This window comes from Lytechinus variegatus, chromosome 6, assembly GCF_018143015.1.
Source record: "Lytechinus variegatus isolate NC3 chromosome 6, Lvar_3.0, whole genome shotgun sequence".
In the NCBI taxonomy this organism is placed as follows: Eukaryota; Metazoa; Echinodermata; class Echinoidea; order Temnopleuroida; family Toxopneustidae; genus Lytechinus; species Lytechinus variegatus.
Window position 1 is genome coordinate 13,271,947 of NC_054745.1, and position 14,239 is coordinate 13,286,185.

The window sequence follows — 14,239 nt, forward strand, 5'->3', positions numbered from 1 at the left end:
CCGTCGATGAAATGATTTTGTGTCACATCACAAAAAATTCCGTCGACGAAATGATTTTGTGTCACATCACAAAAAATTCCGTCCATGTAAAATAATTCTGTCTCCTCTTTCTGGCAGGGTATATGAGATCGTCGCTGATTGGCTGCACCTTGCTCAAGCCGATCTTCGATCGATCGATATCCGGCCGCGGGACGGTCACACTCACAGGTCGGCATGTTGGTGAACCTTTCCTGTTTAGCTTAGATTTCACGTTATCATGGTTATTCATGCCAACAAGAGCTGCAAACAACTTCTCTAATTAGTAGAATGTGGACGGACATTGCATTCGTAAGTTCAGCTATGTTTGAATTACGTTGAAAACAAAATGGGAAATCGTAGTGGTTGCCATACCTGCTACTTTCATTTGCAAGAAGCTGTGTACTGTAAAAATTATAGTCCCATGTATTCAAGTTTGTGTACTGTAGTCAGACAAAGGGGGGGGGGGATTGGTCTTTTCTGCACACCTAAAATGGTGAGGAATTATACAGGCTGAAGATATTTTGGCCTAGAACTTAGCAAATAATGTAAAATTCATACAGAGCAAAATGCTGAAAATTTCATTGAAATCAGATGACAAATATATTTTTTTTAAATTTGAAATAACAAATTTATTCAACAGTTTGGGCATGTTGGGCGGGCTTGGCCGCAACTTGGCGCAAGTTTACCCAGCCTCACTAACCTCGTACCCCGGGGCCGGGGCACTTGAACAAAAAAGTGGTGGGGGTGTGCCGCAGGAGAGACAAAAACGGGGGCCTTGGGCTTGGAGCGGGAGTATTGTAAAAAGGAGGGTCCTCGGAACGGGGTTTGGAACTAAAATTTTGTGAAATGGGGGTCCTTGGAAGTTGGAACGGATCGATCGCCAGCGTTTGAGTACGTGCGTATGCATCCCTATGGAATGGGCATCCGTGATGCAGCTAGCGCAGCCTCCGCCGGGTGCGCTCGCTCAGAGACGATGGTCGGACAGCGCTCTGTGGCCGCTTTTCACCAAAATTGCAGCAGATCAATGCGACCGGAATGGCGTAACGAAAAATATGCGAAGCTTTGGAGCGAATTTCTTTTTTCTAGATAAGAACAAAATGCTTTGCCTTGGAGCAGCTTTCTTTGTTTTTTTCTCAATAAGACAAAAATGCTATGCCTTGGCTTGGAACGGAAATTTGGGTGTAAAAATGGGGGTCCCCTCCGCGGCACATACCCACTATGCATTATATACTGAGTGCCCCCCCCCCCCCCCGGGCCTCGTACTAGTGTGAGTGCCCTAGCCTAGGCTACTCCACTTACACGTATTGCGATGTTTCAGTCTTGATTCAGGCCCTCTTCAAATTCAGCTCCTCTGTAATTATGCTCTCGCAGACAAAGTCCGGAGGGGGCATTAAGCGTTCCACCTGTCCATTGATTTGCCTGCCTCCCCCCCACCCCCACTTGGTTTCAGTGCAATAAATTGAAATATATTTGATTGTTTTTTTTTTAATTTAGGTGTGTTGGTAGATGACACTCTAGGCACCGTGCCTATTAATTCCTGTGTTAAAAAAGTGAGTGCACGCGAATTAAAAGTTGGACTTAAATTACTAGATTTTAACATGGAACTCCATTAAGAAAACTATTTTTAATTAGTCCTTAGATACTACTTCTTTTCTTGGGGTATTGAAGCCTATTCGTCCAGAACTTGCTCAACTTTTGCGACTAGCCTTGTCGCCATAGGGTTGTACACATCCTCGTTTAATACTGATTGTCACGTGACACGGCAATGTGTGTGTGTGTGTGTCGTTAGGCTGTTTGGCCTGTATTCAAGGCGTTCTATCCGTTATGATTTTATATTGAAGCAGAATACATCAGGTATAGGCCCATGTCAAGTCAAATCGATACAGGGATCGAGGAGGGGGGAGGGGTAGAGCAAAAAATTCCCAGTCACATGGTATGAAAATGATATTTTTTAATGATTGTTCATGCATTAGGGCAAACCCCTGTGTGGCAGGAGCATGATGAGTAAAAAAAATGAAATAGTAGAAAGAAAGAGGCCGAAACATATGGCACGTGGGAATAAAGTTGCTTTATATGTTCCAAGCGAATGAAGCAAGCGAGAAAAAACCTTTCGTGCAAATCTAAATTTGAGACAGATATCTTACCTTACACTTTTCCTAATTTTGGTTTCTTTAATTCCCTTCATTTTTTTATATCTTGGTTGTACGTAGAACATTCGGGGGGCATGCACTGGGCATAACCCTGGCTTGTGTACCCCAGTGCTAAATCAGCAGGTGGGTTTTGATATCTCTGGATCTTTAGCAATTTTAAAACTTTTTATAGAATGGATGAGAAAATCCCTGCAATCTGATTGGTTGAGAGCAATGCAAAAATTTTACTGGGCTGCATGAACGATATCCCGATAATCAAAACGCAACGATATCCACTGTAAACAAGCAATCGCCCGAAAAGGTCATTGTGATGTCATCGCGCATGTACTGTTACCGTCACTTGTTTACGTCAAAATTTGAATTTCGATCAAAGCAGAATGAATCAAAGGATGCAAAATGATCTGTAAGTACAAATACGGTACCGTAATTGTCATTGGGATTAAAACTGCCCACATACTCGTTAGTTGAGAAGTCCAGACATACATGTACGATCTAACGTTAGATCTATACTGCCCTGGGCTGGCTGTGCACAGCGAAATATCCACTGCAGGCCCAGGCAGGCGCTGGCCCCCGGCGCGGCCCGCATACACACACACAGCTACATGTATTGGAGGTCGGAGGCTGCCTCAACTGCTCAAGATATAGTCAATGCAAAGCTGTATCTGGCATTTTGGGTATAACAATATCTTTGTGGCAACATTATCCAGTTAAGCCCATATTTATGTTGTCCAGGGTTATCAAAGTGTCTGCGCTCTGCATTAGATTTTGGAATTTTCATGCATCGATCCGGTAAATAAATCATGCGTCCAGTAAATAAATCATGCGTCCGGTAAAAAAAATCATGTGTCCGGTAAATTAAATTTACCGGACGCATGAAATTATCATGCATCCAGTAAATCATTAATTTTTGTGGTTTATTAAAAAAAAATTCCATTCTATAAAACAGATGATGCATGGGTTTCTTTCGTGGGTCAGTGGAACTGTGTGCATGTGGTTACCTTGTACACAGAGTTCCTACTGACCCACTCTAACGCATCATTTGTATATAGATGGCTACTATTTTTTATTAAATCGCGAGTGTAGACCTAAATGTAATTATAGAAAAACATTTAAGGTTTTTATTTTTTTGACCCCCCCCCCCATAAAAGAAGGAAAAACAATTATAAATGAAGTTATAATATACACCCCTTTAATGATTTCGCTTTTTCTTCTCTCTTTTCCCCTCCTTTTTTTTGGGGGGGACCTTTTCGTTTATTTCCCAGTCTTCCCTTTCTCCCCCCCTCTCTCTTTCTTTCTTTCCTTTTCTCTTATCTGGATTTTTTTTCCGGTGAAATCCACTAGGGATCAAGGGCCAGCCTGCATGCCCCTGCAGCGGTTTACGCCTCTGCCGTGGTATACGCATGATCTTAACCCTAAAAAGACTGAATCAGCCCCCCCCTCGACATTTTTCGTGATAAATCCGCCGCGCAAATCTTTTTGACCGCGTTGCTCGCTGACTTTTTACTTTCAAGTCTCGCACAACTTTTGAGACCAAAATTGTGACCCCCGGGTACACAGTTTCGAAATTACGCAACATTTCGTTCGTGCATGCAGACCCAAAATTACTCAAAAACGTGAATTTGTGTACAAATCCAATACAAATAGTGTTTTTAGCCAAAATTCATAAATGTATTATTATTTTTCCTTTTACTGCTTAAAATCAATTTATTTTATCTTTTTCATGGTCAAAATAAAGTCCCTGACAATTTCCATTGAAAAAACAATGAAAAACAAAGTCGAAAAACAATGAAATACATAAGAAATTTAGAAAACAATAGAATACATAAGAAAATAAACATGATGTTGAAATTTTTTAAAAATAAATTTGATCAGATGCCTATCTAGAGTAGGTGAAACAAAAATTAGCATTTCAGGGGCATTATTTTATTAATTAGAGCAAACTAATGATTTTACGCAAAAATTAGCATAATTAATGAAACATGAGATTTTTTGCATAATTTGATGTGATAATTTGGTAGATTATGCCATGGGTAATGTGTGCCAATTTTCGTCGCGATCGCGCAATCGACGTCCGAGATCATAAGGGGGCGCTGAATCAGCCCCCCTCCCCAGTCTTCTTAGGCATCGAAATAGCCCAGTCTATTTAGGGTTAATCATGATTAAAACTAGAGGTAAATCCAAGATTTTCGAAAGTGGGGGGGGGGGGGGTGGGGTGAATTTTCTCAAGTACAATTAGACAACTCCCAAAAAAGGTTCTCACTTAAAAAAAACCGGTCATTTTGTCTCACGTAAAGTGATGGTCACTAAAAATGAAAGTCATTTCGTTCGCGTGATATTCGGCAAGCTCCCCCCAAAAAATAAATAAGAAAAGGGAAAGTCATTTTGTCCATGTTATATTTGGCAACCCCCCCAAAAAAAAAAATAAAATTAAAAAAAGGTTTTAACTGTAATAATGATCGAAGGTAATTTTGTCTTGCGTAAAATTTGACAAATGAAAAATAAGATTGTCACTAAAAAAATGAATGTAATTTTGACCCACATAAAATTTGGCAAGCCCCCCCCAAAAAAAATGAAAAGGTTTTAACAAGCAAAAAAAAGGCTAAAAAGAGAAAGAAGAGACAAGAATATGAACGAAATATATCCCCATTACAAATAATGCTGTGATCATCATGAGGGAGGGGTCGCATAACTAATATAATTCCAAAATATTTACTATAAATCTCAATAGGGGGATCGTGTAGAAATGCTCACCAACAGTGAGCATTAATATAATCCATTTTAATTTCAACTAATTTTATAAAGTATTAAATGTCTTCCCACCAAATGAAAGTCATATCGCATAACTCCAATTTGTATTAAGGCGTACATTTACCAAAGTCTTGGGTTTGAAATCAGATTCAGAACAGCATTGTCCAACCGGCAACCCATATTTTGGGTAATGTCGCCTATGAGGTCCAAACATTAACATTAATCATTGGTACTAGGAGTGTGTGTGTGTATTTTGAGTTTTTGACAGACGTATATCAATCAGGTTTGATTATTTACGTCTGGGACCGACCTTTAATGTCACAATCCGAAAGACGTGATCAGGGCTCGAACCTCTGCATCAATGTGTAACTTCCCCACAGCTTGGAGTGGGTGACACCATAGGAGTGGATGACACCATAGTAATAATAATAATAATATTCCACATATTTATATAGCGCTTAATGCATCGGAACGACGTCTCTAAGAGACTAAGCGCTTTCCAGACTCAGTATTACCACGGTCATCAGAACCTTGTATGCCTGCGTACAATGTATGCACCTTCTCCACTCCCTGGGGAGCACTCCAACAAGAGTTCCAAGACTCAATTGCTAGGCATACTACATTATACATAGGCTTTCACATCCTACCAGGTACCCATTTAACACCTGGTGGAGAGTGGCAAAGTGGATTAACGCCTTGCCAAAGGACGCTAGTCCATGGCGGGATTCGAACACACGACCCTCTGATAGTACAGGCCAAGTTTGAATTTGGAGTCGGCAGGTCAAAACACATTAAATATGCAATTTAGTTTCCGCATGATAATGTCTTTTTTATGAGTTATGAAATATTCTACTTATTTGAACAAATTTGGGTGTGTAGGTAGATGATACCAATACAGGCTAAGTTCGAATTCGGAATATGCTGGTCAAAGATCACAGCTCATTAAATATGCGAGTTGGATTCCTCACGATATCTTATCAAAAGTCATCAGATTTTTTAAAATTTGGGTGTGTTGGTAGATGATGATGCACAGCATTTATATAGTGCCATATATCTGTTAAAGACATTCCAAGGCGTATTGGAGGAGCCAGCCAATCTGGGTCGCCTACAAGGGTGCGCACACAGAACTGTGACCCGCAGGTATCTCCTCCCAATTACTGGTTGGGGGTATCCGGGTGGACCACTACACTGGGTCATTAAATATGCGAGTTGGTTTCTTATAAAATAACATCAATATGAAATAATCACGTAGGCCTTATATAAAAAGTGCAAAGGCAAGCAATTTTTTTTCTTACTTTTTTTGGAACTTTTATATATGTATTTAGGATGTATTTTGTCCTGAAAATTTAACATTCTAGGCACCGTTTGTGATCCTGAACAAGATGTGTGTGTTCTAGATAATTACTGAGAATGCCAAGCACGAACATAATTTTTAATAAGTGTTCTAGCATGATCCTGTTAAGGACTGTTTAACCATGAGGATGGTACATATTTCAATAATGGGAATGCGAAGCACGAGCTGAAAATTGTTGACATTCCGACCTAAAAAAAAATGGTCATTTGTTCTATGCACTAGATCATAAAATGATAGGTACGTAACTAAATAATTGATGCGAGTGCAAATTGGGAATTTGAGTGTGGCAAACTGATTCTGTTTGGTTCTGCTTGCGTAGACTGGGGCCCGTTTCTCAACACCGTTAAGTCTTCTAACTTCTTAACTAAATTGGAAATAGTTAGCTACCTGTTAGCGAACTGTTTCACGAATCCCTCTTTGCCAAGATCGGGGACAACTTGACCAAATAGTTATGACATCTCCAAACCTGTCATAACTTACTTCTTTCTTAAGGGTCAAGTCCACCTCAGAAAAAATGTTGATTTGAATCAATGGAGAAAGACCAGACAAGCACAATGCTGAAAATTTCATCAAAATCGGATGTAAAATAATAAATTAATGACATTTCAAAGTTTCGCTTATTTTGAACAAAATAGTTATATTAACGAGCCAGTTACATTCAAATGAGAGAGTCGATGATGTCACTCACTATTTCTTTTGTTTTTTTATTGTTTGAATTATACAATATTTCATTTTTTACAAATTTGACAATTAGGACCTCCTTGCCTGAAGCACAAAATGTTAAAATAATGTAATTCCACGTGTTCAGGGAGGAATGACACTTCATTTCACATGACAATGACGAGAAATAAAAATAATTCATATTTCATATAATAGATTACAAAAGAAATAGTGAGTGATGTCATCAGTTTCTCATTTGCATATCGACCGAGATGTGCATAACTGTTTTGTGAAATGAAGCGAAACTTTAGAATGCCATAACTTTCTTATTTTACATGCAATTTTGATGAAATTTTCAGTGTTATGGTTGTTGAATTTTTCTCTTTTTATTCAAATAAAGTTTTTGTTGGAGTGGACTTGTCCTTTATGTAGTGATATCATGTGGATAGACTGTGACATTCAAATGAGCCTCGAAATTTGAAAATTTTATTACGTAATAATTTAAAGAAAAATGAATTATATAGCAAACAAGTGGGATAAATCATTCAATAGTAATTGTAATGCACAGAAATTATAACAAGTGTTAATTTAAGGTAGTAAAATAATTGAATTGACAAAGATTCTACCACTTCAGGTCATCCATAATTGGACTCGTTTTCAGACCCTTATCAAAATTTTAATAAATTCTTCCTCTAATATACGCATAGCATTCATAAAATTGTGCGTTTAGGTATCTAAAGAGTTTAACAATCCATGATAATATATTTTTTGATGATGTTTGGAATCCTGAAAATCTGTTTGATTATCATCATGTTAAAGGCAAAAAGAAGCTGCTGAAAACTGCTTATCTAAAAAAAAAAAGAGCCAATGGAGTAAATTAGAGAGTCAAAAGGGGCCTAAGCTTTCGATCCTAGCAGAATCTTCGTCGGAGGCAAAATGACAAACATATAAAGTGGAACAACCATGATATAGACCACAAACATCCAACAGCAACACTAGAAACCATCATGTTAGGAAGAAAGCCTTATGGTTTACTTACGTAAACTATTCAAATTTTATATCTTGGGATAAATATCTCAATGTCCACTTACATGTGATTTTTTTTATCATGATATGAATTAGTGTTAATTTCATTTCCTCAGAAATTTAATGCCCATGTCTGCATGTTTAAGTACTTTTTAAGCATATTTTGCCTCTATTTTTTGCAACTTTTGGAAAATTTGCTATTTTGTGACTAAGGCTACGTCTGGTATGTACTTTCCACCAATAGTATCAATATGATATTAATGGATTCTAGTTAATCCTTTTGGGTAATTTTGGAACTAATTCTGTGTTTGGTAGATAAATAGGACTAACTTGTCCAGGTGTTGAGAAACGGGCCCCTGCTGATGAGTAGGCCTAGAGTTTTTATGCCCCTGCAGATGAAGCCCGGAGGGGGCATTAAGTGTTGCCCCTGTCAGCCCCCCCCCCTTGGTTTCCGCGCAATAACTTGAAAAACATTCAATGGATTTAAAAAAATTTGGTGTGTAGGTAGATGTCACCAAAATACAGGCTAAGTTCACAGCTCATTATGCAAGTTGGTTCAAAATTTATTTTTTTGATTATATTTATATGCGTATTGATTTCTGCATGATATTAAGTTCAATCATATTGAATGGATTTCTGATCGCGTTAACTGGGGCCCGGGTTGGCACGTTTTAACCAGTGTGTTTTAAAACACATTTTTTTTACTTGTGTGTTATAAATAAATCCTCTTTCTCTTCCCCCTTTACTCTTTCTTGATTGCTTTGTCATGTTCCTCTTCTCCCTGTTCAATCTTGCACAGCAATCAATATTAAGAATATCATTTTAACAAACAAATCTATGTGATTAGCTCACTTTTATCTACAATAAATTCGTAAACATGGCAGGGCCACACAACATTCAAGACTATTTTTGGAATGCATGCATGGTTACGCAGTTATGATATACACAAGTGCATATTATCAGATCCCGAATTGCTTAAAAACTTGATTTCATGTACAACTCAATGTGAGTCATTGCCAAAATTTGTATCTGTATCATTATTTTCAGAAATTGCTGAAAATTTCTATTAGTAATAAATTTGAAAATCTGTACATAAGAAAAATGAAAAAGTAAAAAAAAAAACATTACCAGTAACCTACATAGACTGGGCTATTTCATTTCCTAAGAAGACTGGGGGGGGGGGCTTTATGATCTGGGCAGTCAATCATGGGATCACAGCGATGATTGGCAAACGCATTACCCATGGTATATTCTAAAAAACTATAATCAAATTTTGCCTAAATCTCATTGCTAATTTACGCGTAAAATCAAAAGTTTGCTCTAATTAACTAAATAATGCCCCTGAAATGATCACTTTTGGTTCACAGACTCAATATATTTCAACATCACACTTATTTTCTTATGTGTTTATTGTTGTTTCAATGGAAATAGTCGGGGACCATATTTGACCGTAAAAAAGTTGAAATTAATTGATTTTAATCAGTAAAAGGAAATATAATGGCACATTTATGAATTATGGCTAAAAACACTATTTCCATAGATTTGTACGCAAATTCACATTTTTCCAGCAACTTTTGGTCTGCATGCACTTCCAAAATGTTGTGTAATTTCGAAAGCACATACCAGGGGGTCGCAATTTTGGTCTCAAAAGTTGCGCGAGACTCGAAAAAGTGAGTGAGTGATGCTGTAAGTCTGTGAGTGATGCGGTAAAAAAAATTGTGCAGTGGATTTATTGCAAAATATGACAAGGGGGTAAATCAGCCCCCAGTCTCATAAGGGTTAAAAACATTATATAGGCCTACTGATTGTTTTTAATATACATTTGATCAGAATTCCTGAATTAAAAAAATAAGTAGTTCAAGGGCTATATTTATAGGTTTGAATTGAATTTGTATTTTATGCCCTAAAATTGGTATAATTGATTCAAATGAAATAAAGCATATTGATTTACCCGAAATGAAATTAAGCTTTGAAACCCAATGTATATCAATTTTTCCATTGTGCAAATTCTCCTCGCCCCCCCCCCCCTCGATTGACAAGACTCAGGACACCTAGGGACAACACGTATATAATCATGTATTAGGAATGAAATGTCATATTACTTATAAAGTGTTTTTTTTTGTAGGCATTCAATTTCCATGATTTAGTAATTTGGGGGAAATATCAACTTTTCTGTTCAAAATTCATAAACAAAATTGTGGTAATCTCTTATTAAAACATCAAGAACTGAAATCTTATTTTATTTAGTGTATAGTTTAATTGATTTACAGAAAATTGCATCATAAAACAATAAAAAAACATTTTGTACTACAATTCTGCGGGGCATCTGTTTCCTTTGGACACGTCAAACTTTCTTAATTATGTGTAATTGATTCTATGACATGTGTTTACATTTGCTGCAGATTCCCATTCAGCCATTGGACTGAACCGGTACCAAGACCGGAACTGTAACACAGTAAGGATGGTCAATATGAAGCGAGCTTCATTGAATTCCTCCAAGAGCTCTGTACTCTGTTCTGATCATTTTGAAGATGCTTGCTTTGACCTGGGCAGACGATACGTCTTAAACAGGATGCTGTCCCAACCATATTTGATTTCCCGCCTCGTCTTCAGAAGGTACAGTGGATCTATATCATACATGCGTTCTAAAGAAATATATATTCTGTTTTATCTACCTTTGTTTTGATAGAACATTGCTTTAATTATTCAATTTTCAGTAGCAAAATAGAGATGAAAATTATCCTAATCAGGAGGATAACCATGGACCGGGGCCTATACTGTGTATTTACAGTAAACTACTAAATAAATATATTTTTTAAAATTTGGTTTAACTCATAATCCTGGGCTACTTTGAGATTGCATAGCCCAGGGAGGGGGAGGTGGGCTTTTTTGGTCCCCCTCTTCAGATCTTGCCTCTGATCAAAACGAAAACCAATGCACACATCAACATCAATGTAATCTGCATGGAACTAAAGGTTACAGAATTCATTAAAATTTATTGTTAATAAATTATTTATTGTTAATAAATTAGTAATGCTAATTTATGCGTAATAGAGAATTCTTTGTTTTAAAGGTTAATCTCTAAAGAATTCCCGAAATTCTATGATTTCTAACAAAGTTGCTCAAAAATAAATGGTAAATGACATTTCTAATCTTATGTATTTTATTGTTTCTATAATTCCATATGTATTTCTTTGTTTTGGGGCCTTATGTATTTTATAGTTTTTTTAATGGGATCTGTTCATGGCACTATTCTGATTATAAAAAGCAAAGATTTGATTATTTTCAACCAATAAGTGCAAGAATAATGATAAATTTGTCAATTATGACTGAAAATAGAATTTCCATTGGATTAAATGTGTATACAAAATAATATTTTTGAGCAATTTTTGGTCCGACATAAACTCATAAAATGTTGCGTAACTGAATATCCGGGTGTCTCAAAAGCTCTGCAGAATTGACCAAAAAGTAATCATGGTACCTCATTTCTCATTGTGGACTTATCATGAAAAATGTGGATGGGGAGGGGAGCTTATTAAGCCCCCCCCCCCGGGGCTAGATAGGGTTTATATATCATCATGTATATTTTTAAAAAAATTATCTTGTTGCAAGTCACTGCAAAAGGTTTGATTTCTAAACGAATATTGTTCTTCATGGATAATCGAATATTTGATTGAAAAATTATCTTTGAATAGTTATCTTTTCATTCTTGTATCTGTTTTTGTTCAATATTCTTTTTTCTTATTTTTTTATTAATTCGTCTCCTACAGAATTCACCCAAACCAAGGTATTTCCCAAAAGACTTTTCGATTCAGCAAACAACCTCCCAGATACTGCAAAGACACCAGTGCCAAAGTCTTCAGCACCTTAATTTCTCGAAGACCACTCCTACTGAATACCAGAAAGTCCAAGAGGGGTAAAGTGGAAGTCAACAACAATAATGGACTGTATTAAAACTTGGAGAAGAGGCTGAAAACCACACAGAAGTCCTACCTTATACATTACTTGCTTTTAAGTTTGGACAAACATTGATTTGCACAACTTTACAACAAAAAATTTACGCTGTGTGGATTCTGATTATTTAAAATAGCTCAATGAAAACGTTTATCACTGGGCATGTAACAAAAATGAATTCATTGAATTTGAAGATGTCTTACAGTATATTCATTCTGATTTGAATGTCAGAAGAGAAAAAAGTTTGTGAAAAGTAGGAATGACGGCAAGCTGACAGAAGAATAGAATACATGTAGGATAGAACAAGGCCACAGTTATAAATGAGCTGTTGGATAGAGACAAAAAGATGAATTAAGAATGGGGGTGATAGAGAAATAGAGACAGGAATTGGGGAGCCTGTGATGAATGCCTGAGAAAGTAAAAATTACCATATTTTATTTTTTTAAGGATTTGAACAGTCAGGAAGAATGTGGTCTTTTTTCTGTTGTTATTTCTCAAAATACTGGTATGTTTTGTGTACAGAAAGGGGTATAATCCTTTGCAATAATCACTCTCACAGAAAATATTAACTAATCAAAAGAAAAGTCAAATATTTCACTGATTTACAATTGTTCGGTCACTCTCATATCTAAAGTTACCCCCCCCCCCCATCATTTCAAGGTATTGGAGAGAGGTTGGGCAGGACATGGCTGTCAGCAGAAAAAAAATGCAGGGTGGGGCAAAACAATTTTGGGATATGTGCGAGGGAGCGAATGCGACAGAGCAGAATTTTGTGGGGGGGGGATATATGCGAGAGAGCAAAATGACAGAAGGAAAATGCAGGGGCCAAGAGATTTGAGGAATATGTAAGAGGGAGCGAAGTGACCAAGCAGAAGAAATGTAGAGGACAACAAATTGTTGGGTATGTGAGGGAGCAAAGCAACCAATTAAAAAAGGAGGTTAGTCAAAACGTTCTTGAATATGAGTAAGGAAGCAACTTGTTCACTTCCGAGCAGTAGGACTCGTTTTAAAATAGCTTAGGAAATATGTGTTTCCTAAGCATGGTAAACACATATTGTAGGCCTATAGTACAATTTAGGTGCTCTAAGAGTTAAATTCTGAATGAGCTGCATTTGCTGGTAAATCATGCGCAGAGGATCTTTGTCTTTTATCCATTTCTACACTTTTCTTTAGATTTCAGTTTTAAGGCGGGAAGGATCCCACCCTCCTGTGGATGCTAATATTTTGACTGACCCTGGGTAAATAGAATAATTACAAAAACAAAAATGATGTTTTAATATGAGATTTTTTAATGCCCCTTGAAAGTCCACCATCTTTCTCACTCTCTCCATCTTTGTTTTTATTCATTTTAACTTTCCAATTCTTTCTCTCTTGATATCTATAAAGTTCAGGTTCACCCTTTTAACTTGCACTATTCCAAGCCCCCAACCAATTGGCATCCACAGGAATGGGGGAGTGGGGCTTCCCCCTAGAAAATAAAGTCAAACAAAAGAAAAATGTGGAAAATAGAAATGGATAAAGACAAATAATCCTCTACGCATGTCTTACCTACCAATACAGTTCATTCACAATTTAATTCTTGCAACACTTAAATTCTACTATGAGTTTACCATACTTAGAAAATGCATATTTCCTATGCCATTTTTAAACAAGTCCCTATCGCTGGGAGTGAACGTGTTGCTCACCAGCACGAATTCGAAAATATTTTGATTGACCTGGGGCCCGTTTCATAAAACAAATTGCATTTGCCGCAGAAAATGGGAGTTGCCTCTGCGGCAAATCTCAAAACAGCGGCAAATGACAATTTCTGCGGCAATATTTGATGCAGCTATTTGAGCTGCGTCAAATATTTGCCGCAGATACTTTCAGGGGCAAATGACAATTTCTGCGACAATATTTGATCTATTTGAGTTGCGTCAAATATTGCAGCAGAAACGGCTTTTTCATCAAAATATCAACAATTTGGAGGGCCTAACAACCATATTGCTAAAGTTTTTGATGATATTGAATTGATAAATTGCTTTTTGTCATTCTAAATAGAAAATACAGGTATTTTCACTCATTGACAAATAAAAGTAGATATTTATTGAATCACTAAATTTATTGAATTGAATTTACTGAATTTATTAAAGTCAAATTTATTTCATTAAATAGATACATAGGAACATCCATTGTGTTCCTGCAAATTTACACTTTAAAAAAGTATTTCTTTATCCTGTAAAAGAATGAATAATTGTCTCAGTTTGTCAAAGATGTTGCGTCATTGGCTTTTGAGTTTCAATTAGATTCATTTCATTATTCATAAGTGTTTTTTTGCTGCTGTTGGTTT

At 36.7% G+C, this 14,239-nt stretch overlaps 1 protein-coding gene across 2 annotated transcripts; it reads left to right on the forward strand.

The window, feature by feature from the left end:
* The first annotated feature begins 108 nt into the window (after positions 1–108).
* Positions 109–13,426, forward strand: LOC121417034. Of its 2 annotated transcripts, none has more exons than XR_005970299.1 (3): positions 109–327; positions 10,359–10,572; positions 11,727–13,426. XR_005970299.1 is itself a non-coding variant. In XM_041610586.1 (3 exons), the coding sequence occupies exons 1-3, from the start codon at positions 2,565–2,567 to the stop codon at positions 11,908–11,910; spliced, it is 405 nt and encodes a 134-aa protein (XP_041466520.1). In that variant the 5' UTR covers positions 2,440–2,564; the 3' UTR covers positions 11,911–13,426. The 2 variants fall into 2 exon arrangements, 1 of the variants encoding a protein (XP_041466520.1); XM_041610586.1 differs by lacking the exon at positions 109–327 and adding an exon at positions 2,440–2,571.
* The last annotated feature ends 813 nt before the right edge of the window (positions 13,427–14,239 follow it).